The sequence below is a fragment of the Camarhynchus parvulus genome, chromosome 3 (genome assembly GCF_901933205.1).
Source record: "Camarhynchus parvulus chromosome 3, STF_HiC, whole genome shotgun sequence".
Classification (NCBI taxonomy): domain Eukaryota; kingdom Metazoa; phylum Chordata; class Aves; order Passeriformes; family Thraupidae; genus Camarhynchus; species Camarhynchus parvulus.
This window is the reverse complement of record NC_044573.1, coordinates 110763047-110776358: the sequence shown is the minus strand read 5'-3', so window position 1 is coordinate 110776358 and position 13312 is coordinate 110763047. Positions and strand designations below refer to the sequence as shown.

Below are 13312 nucleotides of genomic sequence, written 5' to 3'. Positions count from 1 at the left end.
GAGATTCATCCAAGCTGACTTTAGATGTCTCTACAAAATGCCTCTGCTCAGCTGCTCCAAAGCCAGTGGGAAGAAAGAGTCTGTCCTAAATGGTCTGTTCCGACCTCTAACAACCCAACTTCAGCATCTACAGCAGCCTCATGTCTCAGAATTGGAACATTGCTCTTCATTTCATCAGAGTTTAGAGTGATCAGCTCAGTTAGTGACATCATATAACCTCAGATAAATATCCCTCATCCACAGTGAATTTTACTGTGGATAAATTCCAATATTAGTGTCTCAGATGAACTGATATTTTCCTTTATTAACTCACTTCACCTTCAGTGATTTTTGTACAAATGACCAGTGCAGAAGAATCAAACTTAAATGGACTCTGAAGACATTTGAGTTCTTATTAAAAAAATAGTGTATCAACACTAAAAATATGGTATTAGGGCATCATGAAATAAAATGTGAGAAAAGAGGCAGATAAAACTGCTACATAAACTAAAACTGCTTTTTTTTGCCTGCCTTACAGCTTAATGAATACAACAGAAAAAGAAATTACATTGCAGTGGTCAAAGACAACCATGCACCGTGGCTCCTTGCTGATGGAAGACTGGGAAGGATCCACCTCAGGTGCAACAATAACTGGCTCCACTTGATCCCAGAATGTGTATTTGCAGAACACAAAGTTGGACAGGTGCTGTGGCAAACCTGTAGCTTGAAGTATTTTAATCTGGAAAGGAGGTGAGAAAGAAATGAAAAGCACTTATTCATCAGGCATGGAATTAAAAACATCACCTGGCAGAAAAATGTTCCACTGCAAAGGATAAAAAAAAAATAAGAACGGAAAAAATAAGTAAGAACATTAAAAAAAAAAAAAAAACAGCAAACCAAAAACAATTCAGCAAATAAAATTTCTGCACTGATACTCATTGGAGACAATATTTGGAGTGCAGCAGCTGAGGACAGTCACTAGATGTCACCAGGCTCATATTTCCTGGAAGGGACATTCTGCTCATTTTTAATGGTGAAATGCACCAAACCCATTGCAATTGAAGAGGAATACTATAAAAATCTCATCTTTCCAGTGGCTCCTTTAAGCTCAAAAAATCCTTGGTTTAAGATACTACTTGTTCTTATTCTGTGATGCTGGAAATAACCTAAAATCAACCCCAAAGAATGCAAAATAAACCTGTCCTCTCATCAAATCAATGCCAAATAGAAACAAAATGTTGTGAATTCTTATTCTGATCTAAACAAAGTCATCATATTTGTCAAATTAAGACCAAATGAGTTGGACTTCTGCAGTATGACCCTCAGGATCTGGCAGGAGTATTTTTTGCCAAAATGCCCCATTCTGCTTGTAAGCACTGGAGCTCTATGGGACAGGATAAAAGGTGGGGGGGAAAAAGCACAATTTCTCCCAAACTGTTCAAACTTTCCAGAAGTCAGCAAGGCTGGGGACCACTCCCTCTAATGTTTTTTGCCTTTCTTTTCTTACCTGTAGCTTGTAGTTTTACTATCACAGAACCGTTAGTAAATGCTTCCTACTAATTTTCTTTTCATTACTAACAGTAATAAACACACTGTACATATTTTATAAAATATTTAATATTCAGAGAAAGAAATATTGAGAGAAACAGAAATATTAAGAGATAATGATTCCTAGAATGATGGGAGTTTATCTCCCATCTCTTGACTGGATTCTGCAGTGATTCTTGATTCTGCAAGATATTCTTGAACTGGGTATTGCAGTGCCAATCCTAATACAAAGACCTTCCCTGCATTCCAAGAAAATGGGTGAGCCTTTGGCATATTAATGCAGTTAATGAAAGGAACAAACCCCAACTAATTATCTTGTGTTACTTCAGCCATTCCATAAACAAAATAAGGTTACAAAGGGAAGACATCCAATGTCCAGAAGCCAAGGATTTCTTTCTGACTCAGGATGGGAAGAGAAAAGGTTGGTCAGAGGTTGGGAGACACCTGGAACTCACCCTGCAGACCAGTTTTCTCTCTGGGAGGTCATTTTCATTTGAGTAGTCAGGACTGTCCTCACCTCCCACCAGCCTGTCATCGATTTCCCGCTCACTCGAACAACTTCCACGTGGAGACGACCTGAAACCTGGCAGGGCAGGAATCAGAGTTATTTGTGTGCCAGAAAACAGTGACAGGTTCACCCTCTCCCAGGTTGTAAGCAGCCAACACTTCACTCCTTTATGCACTCTGCATTTGTTGCGCTATGTGAAGAACACTTTGGAGCAAGAATCAAAAAGCCTTTGTCGCAAAAACCACAAAGAAATCAGACACTGGGGTGACTTAGGGAACAACTTCACCTTCAAATCAGTCTCTGGAGGGTCTGCAAAGTGCACACTTGATGCGGAGCATGGAGAATGTTGCCTGGTGTGCTCTGCTGCCTTTGAAGTTGTTCTTACAGAATATATTTAAGAACCTATTTTCTTGATGGCAGGCAGTGAAACCAGTGGAGCTACAGCTCATCCTAAGGACTTATTTTGGGCTATTTCCCTCAGGAAGCTTTCTCCTTTCACAATCACCTTGCTGGGATTCAGAGCTGTCTGAAAACTCCAGTAAAATATTATGGGATTTACACAATTCCACACTGTTAGAGAAGACCTTGAACACATGAAACTGGAAATTATCTACTCCGTGCTGGTAGTGAGATCCACAGGCTGTAATTACACAGCTGGGTAAGGATAGATTTTAAAGAATGACAAACCTCTCCCTTCTGATTGATGATTGGAACAGCATATTGAAGCTTCACATCATAGAACAGGCACTCAAGGAAAACATTGGCTACTCCAATAAGGCTGTGGTTCTCCTGCTCGTCGTAGAAGGGATCAGCTCTCCTGAAATAAGCTCTCATCACCTGCAAGCAAATCCAGAGTCCTGTCAGGAAACCAAACCCCCCAGGAAACACTTTTCAAAGTGTTGCACAACCAGCCCAGGGAAAGAAAAAGGGACTCAAGCAAGAGACCAGATTAGATATCAAGAAGAATGGAAATGAATTTTATTTTGAGTAAGGCCTGTCCTGAGCAAGTCCTCCTTAACTTTGCCAGATTCCTGAACATTAACTGCTGTTGTGTCACCTGCAGCTTCCTATTGTGTGTCACATTCCCTCACCAAACTATGCATTCAGCCAGGGATCAGAGTGACAAGATAAGGGTTAATGAAATGCTGAGCATCAATTCAGTACTAGGAAAAGCAAAACCTCAGGGAAACTCAGCTCTTTGCATATTCCCTCCCCACCTGCACCCAACAATCCTCCTGAAAATGTAACAGGAATGTAATTACAGGAGGACTTTTTACTTACTGGATTGTCTTCCTCACAGTCTTTCCATTCCTGGTAGAGGTCCCTCATATCCACCAGTCGATTTTCCAGCTTTTCCAGTGACCAGATCTGTTTGCCCTTCCCTTTCCTCCTCACCTGGATTGCAGGCTCACTGAGAATTGCACCTCTCTGTGAAACAATTAAAGGGATGCCAAGAAGGAATTCGTGTCACAACAGTGAAAGAAGAGTTTAAAACTAACAAAAACTTGAGAATATCTTTGGGAAAAGTCTGTTCTTTTTTGTATTCTGGCTTGAGCAGCCAAATCCAAGTGTGACAGGCTCTGAGTTCAGCTGTCACAGTGTATTGGTGTTCATTTTAACTGGGCAGTGTAATCACAGCTACAGGCACTGCTTTCCATGGATTTTCACCTTGCATAAGTGTTAGAAATGGGAACATTTAAGTATTTCACAAATACCCTCAAGTTAGAGCAGGCCTGGAGCTCCAGCTAAAATTACAACTGCCTGCAACTTTCAACTAGTGCAGACACTTAACCCCCTTTATCACCCTGTTTCTGGATGTGTCTTCCCCAGAAGATTGTGAGAAAAACTTCTGAAACAACTGACAAAAATTATAATCCTGGAATAAAATCCATCTGCTGTACTAAAGACAGTCTGAGTATCACCAAAATATTGTTTGGGCTTCAAAAAATAACACCAGCTTCAGTTGCCAGCCTGAGACACAGAAGTCTGGGTTCAGATCCCTCCTTCCAAAATTTCTAAGACGCCTGGGAACAAATAATCCAAATCCTCTCTGCTCCAGTTCCTCCCTCCATAATGGGGATGGCAGAATTTTCACAGCTCAGTGGGATGATGCAAAGTCAAATGTCCACAAAGGGATGGTAAACACTTGCAATAGATGTTACCCAACATGCAGAGACTTTGTCACTCTGCAACAACAACAAGTGGGAACTTCAACACCAGGGGAAAGGTCTTGCACCAAATATTTATCTTTTAAGGGACATTATAGGATTTTCATGGTATAAAATAAGATAAGGATGTAGCAGAGAGGTATTTAATGCACATTAGTGGAAAATTAACTCAACCATTAGAATCAAAGAAATCTGAACACTGAGGGACAAACTAAACAACCATTTAAATCAGTCAGGGTGACTGTACCTTGCTGTTGGCATTAAGGCTTGAAGCTGGGATCTGGAGGGTCACTTTGTACTCTGTCCTCTTGTCCAGTTCCTCTCCAATAAAATTGGCTTCTCTCACATACAGATTGGCTTTCACAATCTGCTCTCGCAGCTTCCTCAGGCTGTGGGTCAGCATTTCTTCCCTGGAAGAATGGGAATGGGAAGGGGAGACAGGGAAAATCATGAGGTTCATGAAAAGCAAAATAAATGGATGAGGAAGCAACTGAGAGCTTGTGGGTGAGGATTACAGAGAGAGGGGACAGGTGACATTATAGAGGGGCTGCCACAAATACTGGACAGGTGAGCCCCTCCAGAAAACCCAGGAGCAACCTCATGTTCACAAGCCCTGGACTTCAGCAGAACTTGTGAAAAGGTTTGGACACCGCCCTACACAACATCCTTGGGTCCAGCTCTGGGGCTCCCAACAGAGGGAGGACATGGAGAGAGTCCAGAGGAGGCCAAGGAGCTGCTCCAGACCTGGAGCCCCTCTGCTCTGCAGCCAGGCTGGGAGCGCTGGGGGTGCTCACCTGGAGAGGAGAAGGATCCAGGGAGAGCTCAGAGCCCCTTCCAGAGCCTAAAGGGGCTCCAGGAGAGCTGGAGAGGGACTTGGGACAAGGGATGGAGGGACAGGACACAGGGAATGGCTTCCCACAGCCACAGGGCAGGGATGGATGGGATATTGGGAAGGAACTGCTGTGTGTGAAGGTGGGGAGGCCCTGGCACAGGATGCCCAGAGAAGCTGTGGCTGCCCCTGGATCCCTGGAAGTGTCCAAGGCCAGGCTGGACAGGGCTTGGAGCACCCTGGGATAGTGGAAAGTGTCCCTGCCCATGGCAGGGGGTGGAACTGGAAGGACTTTCAGGTCCCTTCACACCAAAATAATTCTACCATTTTTAACACAAAAATCAGGCATATGAAATTGCATTTCAACTGGGAATGTCCCCCCCTCCCCAATCTGTATGAATTTAGCAATATGAAAATCAGGATGCTGCTGGCTTTGGAGACTTCTCCATGCATCTGCTGAACAGGCAGCTTTTGTGTGGCTCATTCCAGAGCTTTCCCACCACAGATGTGGATGATCCATGTTACAGAGAAAGATTTATTCAGTCATGACCCACTTGCTCACTGGCCTTCCTGGCAAGTGTGAGAAAAAGTGGCAACTGTGCAGCCCAGGAATCTGGTGCCACAAAACATCCCAGGCACACAGTTAGCACCTTGTCAGGCTCTCTGAAATATTTTTTAATTCCAAAGTTGCTTTTCTATCTGTATTTTTCATGACAATGTCTTTACCACACTCATTTATTTAGAGTTTCATCTTCCTCCTGCAGCTGCTGTTTTTTACAGCAATAGTGGAAAAGATTATTTAGGGGCTGAAGTAAATAACCTCAGTGCCATCACCCAGGAAGAGGCAGAGTGGACAGTGACCCCTCTGTGGTTATTAAATGGTTTTTACAATTATGGGGATTAAAATTCTTTGTATCATCCTCTTACTCCCTTTTTTTTATTTGTACTCTTCTGCTTGCCAGAACCTGCCCAGGTCAGACAGCTGGATCTGAGTCAAGGGGAAAAACTTTCCAGCAGCTGAGTCATCCATGACCCATGAGAGAACAAACTCACACAGAAACCTCAAAATTTCATCCAATCACCTCATCTTTAGCTAAATTTGCTGCTGATCAGGATAGAGCTTGTCCTTAATAACAAAGCAGGAACTCATTATTTCTCATATTTTCTACCATTGTAAGCTTGGTTATTCTGGAGGTGTTCAAGGCCAGGTTGGATGGGGCTTGGAGCAAACTGGGATAGTGGAAAGTGTCCTCCTCATGGCAGGGGTGGAACTGGATGGTCTTTGATGTCCCTTCTGTGATTTTTAGATAAATATTTTGGCCATGTCCTCCCCAAGCCCCGCCACGAGTCCTCACAGAAATCCACTGCAATCGCAGCACAACTAAAATTTTACCAAATTTGCTGCAGAAATTTGACTGAACACCCCTGATGGCCACAGGGGGTACCCACCTCTCCTCTGCCCACTGCCTGAGGCGCTGCTGGGCACTGGGGGAGTGGAAGGAGAACCTGTCCATGCTGCGGAAATGCTGCTTCTCGGGCGAGAGCCGGCGCCGCAGCTGCTCCAGCTCGTGCTCGTACATCAGCCTCTGCCTCTCCAGGGCTGATCTCTTCTCCTCCTCGTGCTGCTGCTCCAGGCTTTGCAGGATTGACTGCATTGGGTCTAGGCAGAGTTTGAAAATAAACAAAAATCCATGCTGAGGAGCGTCCTGGATGCACGGTGTGAGCGCAGGTATCGGGTAAAAAGAGAGATTCTGGTTTTGTTGCAGCGTGTATTTAAAAAGTGCTGCTGAATTCTGAAGCAAAACAAATGTTTACAAGGCAGATGATTTAAGTGAATTAAGAAAAGAAAAAGCCCAAGCTGGAGGAAAAAAAAAGTCTTCCTATTTCCCAAAATAATGTCATTCTGGGACAGCTACATAAGACCACAAAAACTCAAAAACACGGTTTCAGAGACAGAAATCACTGCAGTTAATGCCTGGGTGAGACATAACCTAAGAAAAATAAACAGCCAAGTGAAAACACTTCGATTTGAGACTGCAGTTCCACCAGCATTCCACTTTTGGCTTTCCCCTCAGCAAGAACTGCCAAACCAAACAGTCTGCCATGGTTATTTTTCCCTCCTCAAGCACAAAAATGACTGTGATGAGTCATTCACAAGAAAAATTCTCCAAAAGGAAGTTATAAGGGAAAAGGTCTGTGGTTATCCTCATATTTTGTACACATTTCCAAATAATTTTTGTGGCTCCTTACCATTACTACCAAGAGCCTTCATGGTGACTTCCATCTGGGCATACTCATAGCTGAAGTTAATCTCACTGGACACCTCACTGGAATTGTCTCCATCTATATCCAGCTGCTCCACACTGTTGCTGCACTTCATGGAGTTGTCCCGCTCCTCTTCCTCATGATCTGCCTTCTTCTTCTTCTTTGGCAAATTCAACCTTTAAATAAGAGGAAAATTTTTTAGAGGACTATTAAATTGCTCAGCTCTGAAACACAGGGTTGCTTTCAAATATTGTTAAAGTTCAGTAGAGCCTCGAAATCAGAAGATGTTTTTCCCTTTCAAATTTTATTGATCTCCTGTGAGTGTAATTTTCCTCAGGGCAAAAACAGGAGCAGAAGGTAAACTAATTAATCCATTCCACATTCTCATAATTAAGTACCTCATGCTACCAATAATACAGTTTAGATAATCATGACATTTTTTAGTCATTCCACATCCAAATAATTTAGAGGCAATGATGAAGTGATAGTAGGTTCTCCTTTTAAGCATGAAATAAAGCAATGACATTTTAGATTATCATTCGAATTCACTGATTTTTGAGGTATTTCAGAGGGTTTCAAAGCACACTCTTGAACAGAAAACATCTATCAGTGATCCTGTCTGATATAGGAAGGTCACAGATGTGGCTGGGACTACAGGGGACAGAGAGCACAGTGACCTTGTAATAACATTTAGCATTAAAAACCAGTCCAGCATCAGTATTGCTTTTATAATCCCCATCTTTCCTTGTACCTTAAGCTAAAACAAGGTGGGTGTCAATTTACAATTCCTGTAATTACTTTTGTTACCTGAAGAAGTGGTTGTTTCCCCACAGGATTCTGTCTCCATGGTGGAGCTGGATGGGACACACGACAGCAGATCCGTTTACAAATGTCCTGGGAAAAGGCAAAAATCGAAAGTAAATATTTTTATATGAAGCTTCATTTTTTCCCCCTCCCAGAATTACTTGCATTACTGCAACAAGTAAAGGTAGGAGAAGAGATTTAGGGATTGCAAACAGGCAAAATATTCCCAGAAAACTCACTGATCTACCAAGTACTGTTTCATACACACCTCAAATTCAGCTTCTTTTGACCTCTTAAGCTCATGAAGTTCAGTACATTTAGACAGATATTACTACAGATATTACTAGACAGATATTACTACAGCTGTGTCTGGGGAGTAAAATTAGAGCTTAAAAATGAGCAGCCTGAGAAAACAAAGTCACTAGAAAAAAACACTTGCACACTGCGCTGAAATACAGACACAAAACAGAAATATTTGAATAAGGCAATAGACACCTCTGCTACATGAACAGCTTAAAGACACTAATTAAAATAATCAGAAACTACTTTTATTTCAGAGTCAGATTAAGTTTGAAAATAGGATTGTGGGATAACTCAAATTTGAAGGGAATCTCAGGTTGTCACTCAGTCCAATCTGCTCTAAGCAGGATCAGCCACAAATCAGGGTAAATGTGCAAAGTTTGAATTTTGTGTATTAACAATAAGTTATTGGAGATGCTGACTCTGCATGTCATTTTGTGATCAATCTGAATATGCCAGCTGCTTCTCAATTAGAGCTACTTAATTGAATAAAGCAACAAATGCTTCAGCAGCTCTTTGCATATCAACAGATCTCCTAGAAAATTAATTCAAATTTTGATAGGAGTTACATCTACACAGCTGCAAATCAGCGAGTATCTACTTGCTGAAAGCACAGGCAATTTACACATCTCCTCTTTAAAAATTTGGGCTACAAACACCCTCCCTGAGAGAAATCCCACTGGAAGGGAACATGAGTTGACAGAGGAACAGGTGACAAATAAAATGTAAAAGCAGAATTTTTCCTATTACGAAGGAGATAGAGAAGTTTGTTTTCCAAGTATCTTTGTGCACCATGAATCATAAAATACTGGATAAAATGACAAGTATCAAACAGCTGCAGCTGCATTTTATTCCTTCACCTGGTATTTTTTTGTGGGGTCAGCATAACCTGGCCTTCTGGGGTGATGTCTATGATGCAGTGCTCAGGAAGAATTCCCATTCCACACAGCTGGATATCTTGAGAGTTGTCTGAGCCTATTAACGTGTGCTCCTGGGGAAAAATTAATTCAGATGTTAATGATGGATTGCAGAGGTTCACTGGGTCTAATTCACCCTTTCTCCTTCTGGATGTGTTGTGTCATCTGGTCCCAAAATTTCACAGCTGTTGAATACTTCCCTTAGAGGGAAAAAGAGAAGAAAATCAACTCTTTGTCTCACAATAACAAGCAGGGAGAATGCAGGAAAGTTTACGGGTAACAGTTAAACGTGAAAATGAAGGGAATTTTGATTTAATGGGGGAATCCAGTGCCTCAGAATGTTGTAGAAGCCAAAGGAATAAAGGACTTCAGGCAGGAATTTAGAGAGGCTCTCAGTGGCTGATCCATGGTGGTTATGGAGGTTCCACCTAGATCAGCAACAGCTCAGGCAATTCCTGGATACTCAAGGTGAGGGGGATTTGGAAGATGAAGGATCACCCCACAAATCAAATTTCTGAGGTTGGAAAAAACACTTTAAAACCATCCAAGCATCCCCCAGCACAGCCAAGGCCACCACTGCCCCATGTCCCCAAGTGCCACCTGCACAAGGCTTTTAAATCCCTCCAGGGATGGGGACTCCACCACTGCTAAGGCTGGATCCTCCTTTTGGGACAGAAATCTCTTTTTTAGGCATCTCCAAGCAATTTTTGAGAAATAGATTTAACAGTTTAGACAGGTCAATTCAGGTTGTTCCTCAGTCCTTGAAGGACCTGGAGCACACACAGAGCTCAGAGAGAGTGTGCAAATATTCTGAGAAACAAGAGAGTTAAAACTCAGGATTTTAGGAAAAACAGCTGCAAGAAATTTTATCACAATAATTTCAAGGCACAGGGATTTTTACACCAAAATTCCCCAGGGGAAAGACAAATCTGACTTATTAAAAAAATAACAAAGATTAATTGAAGGAGACAAAATCTACCCCATGGAGTTTTCAAAGGAAAAGAACAAAGAACCACCTGAGACCTTTCTGTTGGTACTGATGGGCAAAGGCTTTGTCCCACTCTTGTCCTTGTTCCCAGTGACCACGGGGACAAAGTGGGATCTGTCCCAGTATCTGTCAGTGATTTAGCAGCTGAGTCACACTCTGGACTTTTATGTGCAAGTTGTCTGGGAAAGAGTCAACCTCTCCCAAAACCTCAGCTCCTTTCTCCTTTTTAATGTGCTTTTTTTAGCAGATACAACATGCAAAAATGTTTCCTTTGTTTCTATTGAGATATCACAGAGCCACGACGGCTGATATAAAAGAGGATCAGATATTTCCTAAGACTGACTAAACCAAAACCCTCTTTCAGCTTAATTGCTGATTTTGTGGCTGTTTTGAGAGTTACTACCCCACTTCAAAGGGAACAGAATGATTTAATGTGAAGCTCAAACTGCTGACATTCGCTGCAAAATTTTTAGAATTTGCACTCCAAGATGTGACTTTAAAATGGTTGTACCTTGCTTCTCCTCCTAAGTCCTCCATCTAGAGTGTGTAAAAGCCACAATAAACTGCCCAAATATTTCAGCACAGAGTGAAAAAGTCACATAATGTGTTTGATGGTTAATATCAGAAACAGGGTCTGCACATCTGAAGTGCTGAGGCAGAACAGAACTTGTTTTTCACTTCTGGCAAGTTGCATGAAGAGGATTAAAAATGCATTTCATAAACTGAAGACAGCAGCCAGAATTTAGACTACACACAGAGAAGCTGACTACTGATATGCCCAACTTTCATATAAAACAATTTCATGGGTAAAAGCTTGTGAAATTTTACATAAAAAAACCCAATGAACAAAAAAACCTTATCCCAGAACAGGAGACAGTTTCTCAAAAAGAACATGTCTAAATTTCTTCTAAAAAACGCCGAAGAAAACTAAAACAAACAAAAACATCAAATCCCCAAACTTATCCTGTGCTACACAGAATTACATTTGAAATAAAAAGGTTGTACTCATAAAAACCTTAATATTTTTAGATATACAGTTTTATAGAACTCTCCAAGTACACCTCTGCCAAACGATTTAGAGGCCTGAAATTACAAAATTTTTATATACAAAGATGTATTTTTACCTTTAAATAGTACACCAGGAGTTCATTGAGAGCAGGATCTGCATTCAAATTAACCAGGAAGCATTTATTATCCCCAACTTTTATTCCAGAGGACTGCAGGGATATGCCAAGGCTTTCCAGCTGTTTCTGACGCTCCTGGAAGAGAGCAGCCATCAAAACTGAGCTGACTGATGCCCAAACATTCTGAAATCCATTCCCATCTGCAGGAGCCACCAGGCAAAAATGATGGATTGATACTTCTAGAACAGGAAATTCTTTCTTCTGCAACAGGTGAGGCACAGCAGGTTCAGTTGTACCAAGCTCTGCTCAGGGGTATCTGTGATTCCTCCTGTGGCTCCGTGCTTTGGTCCCACACATTCCCATATTCCCGGTGGGAAATGAAAGCAGCTGGGAGCAGCCTCCTGCAGCACTGCAGAGCATCTCCATGACCTCACTGGAACGGCAAAATGCTACCACAAAGCCATCTCTAGAGCCCTTTATTCTCCCTTTCCAGCTAAAAAGCAAGAAGTTAAGTTAAATCCTTGCCAAGGCAAGCTCCATGTCTATCCTTTGTTCCAGAGCAATCAAAATGACAAAAAACTGGCAACCTGCTATTTAAGTAATGCAAAGAACACTTCCTGCTGAACAAGAATAGCAGCATTTTGGATGGTGTTTTGTTCTTGTCAAAAGACTTCATAGAAATGCCTAACAAAGCATTACTGTGCAAAAATGTCCATCTCTCAAAGGAAAGGGTTTGGGTGAGACCAGAACAGTGAAAAAGGAACATTAAACATTTCTGACTTAGAAACAGAAAGGGATTCTTCTACCAAAAAAAAAAAAAATCCACTGGGATAAAAAAGTTGAGAATTGTTCCCAGGAGCAGAGAGAAACTGAAGTGAGACTCGCTGTCTGCAGCAACAACAACAAAAAACTTAGAAATAAATATAGGAGGGTCCTCGCAGGATTACTGGGGGAAGCAGAAACAGGAGAGGGTGAAATTAATAAGTAAAAAAACATACAAGAGACCTACAGTGCTTTCCCAGTGCTGCTGAGACTTTTAAAAAATGAGATCAGATAATGTAGGAATAATCCTGGAATGTTTATCTTTACCTATCAGTGTGCTTTTTATTTAAAAACGGAGTATGTCACAATATTCCGGATCATTCCCTGCTCAATTGTACCAGGTCTAATCAAGATTAAAATTGCAAAGAAATGGCACAACTCGCTCTTGATTTTCTGCTCCCTGTCTCCACACAGGCTTACAAACCAACATGATGTCCTTGTAAGGGAAAGTCATGTGTGTGTGTGAGAGAGAGAGAGAAAACAAAGAACAGAGGAGAAACTGCAGTGTGATGTCAAAGATCTCTCTTCCGATCACCAGTGCCAGGCTCTGAAGTTCACAAAAATCCTCATTATCTGCAGAGATAAAGCACATGTTGCCCTAAGGAGAACTTGGCTCACAAATGTGAATCTCAAAGGATTAACCGAGAGAAAAAGAGCCAGTTCCTGTTAATTTTTTTCTCAAGGTCTAATGTTAATTACCTTAAACGCTGAAAAAAACATTAAAATTATGCCAAATGATGAAATTTTTCACTGAAATTTTTCACTGAAAATGTGAAAAATTGCCTGTTCATGTGGCTGGTGTTTAAGGCTTTGAACTCTTATTGATGCCTCTTTGATGGTCCTTGCTGTCTATCAGGAATCATCCTTTCCTCAAAGATTTACAAACATCCCTCCATCCTTCCTGTCTACCCTGACACAATTTGACAGAGAGATGAAAAAGCAGCAAATACAACATGTGGAGAACAGAGCACAGCCCCCTTTCCCTATATCCCTGTCCCACTTGGGGGCAGGAAATACAAAAACAAGAGTGAAGTTGAGCCTGGGAAAAAAGGAGAAGAGG

General features: G+C 41.7%; 1 protein-coding gene across 1 annotated transcript in view; it reads right to left on the bottom strand.

The window, feature by feature from the left end:
• Positions 1–13312, bottom strand: part of KIF13B (kinesin family member 13B) — a 123777-nt gene that overhangs the window by 42292 nt on the left and 68173 nt on the right. The window contains 11 exon segments of the mRNA XM_030945113.1: positions 548–718; positions 1983–2068; positions 2071–2110; positions 2723–2872; positions 3317–3463; positions 4451–4613; positions 6482–6692; positions 7283–7473; positions 8105–8191; positions 9262–9392; positions 11431–11565. Of these exon segments, the coding sequence (XP_030800973.1) occupies positions 548–718; positions 1983–2068; positions 2071–2110; positions 2723–2872; positions 3317–3463; positions 4451–4613; positions 6482–6692; positions 7283–7473; positions 8105–8191; positions 9262–9392; positions 11431–11565 (1512 nt within the window).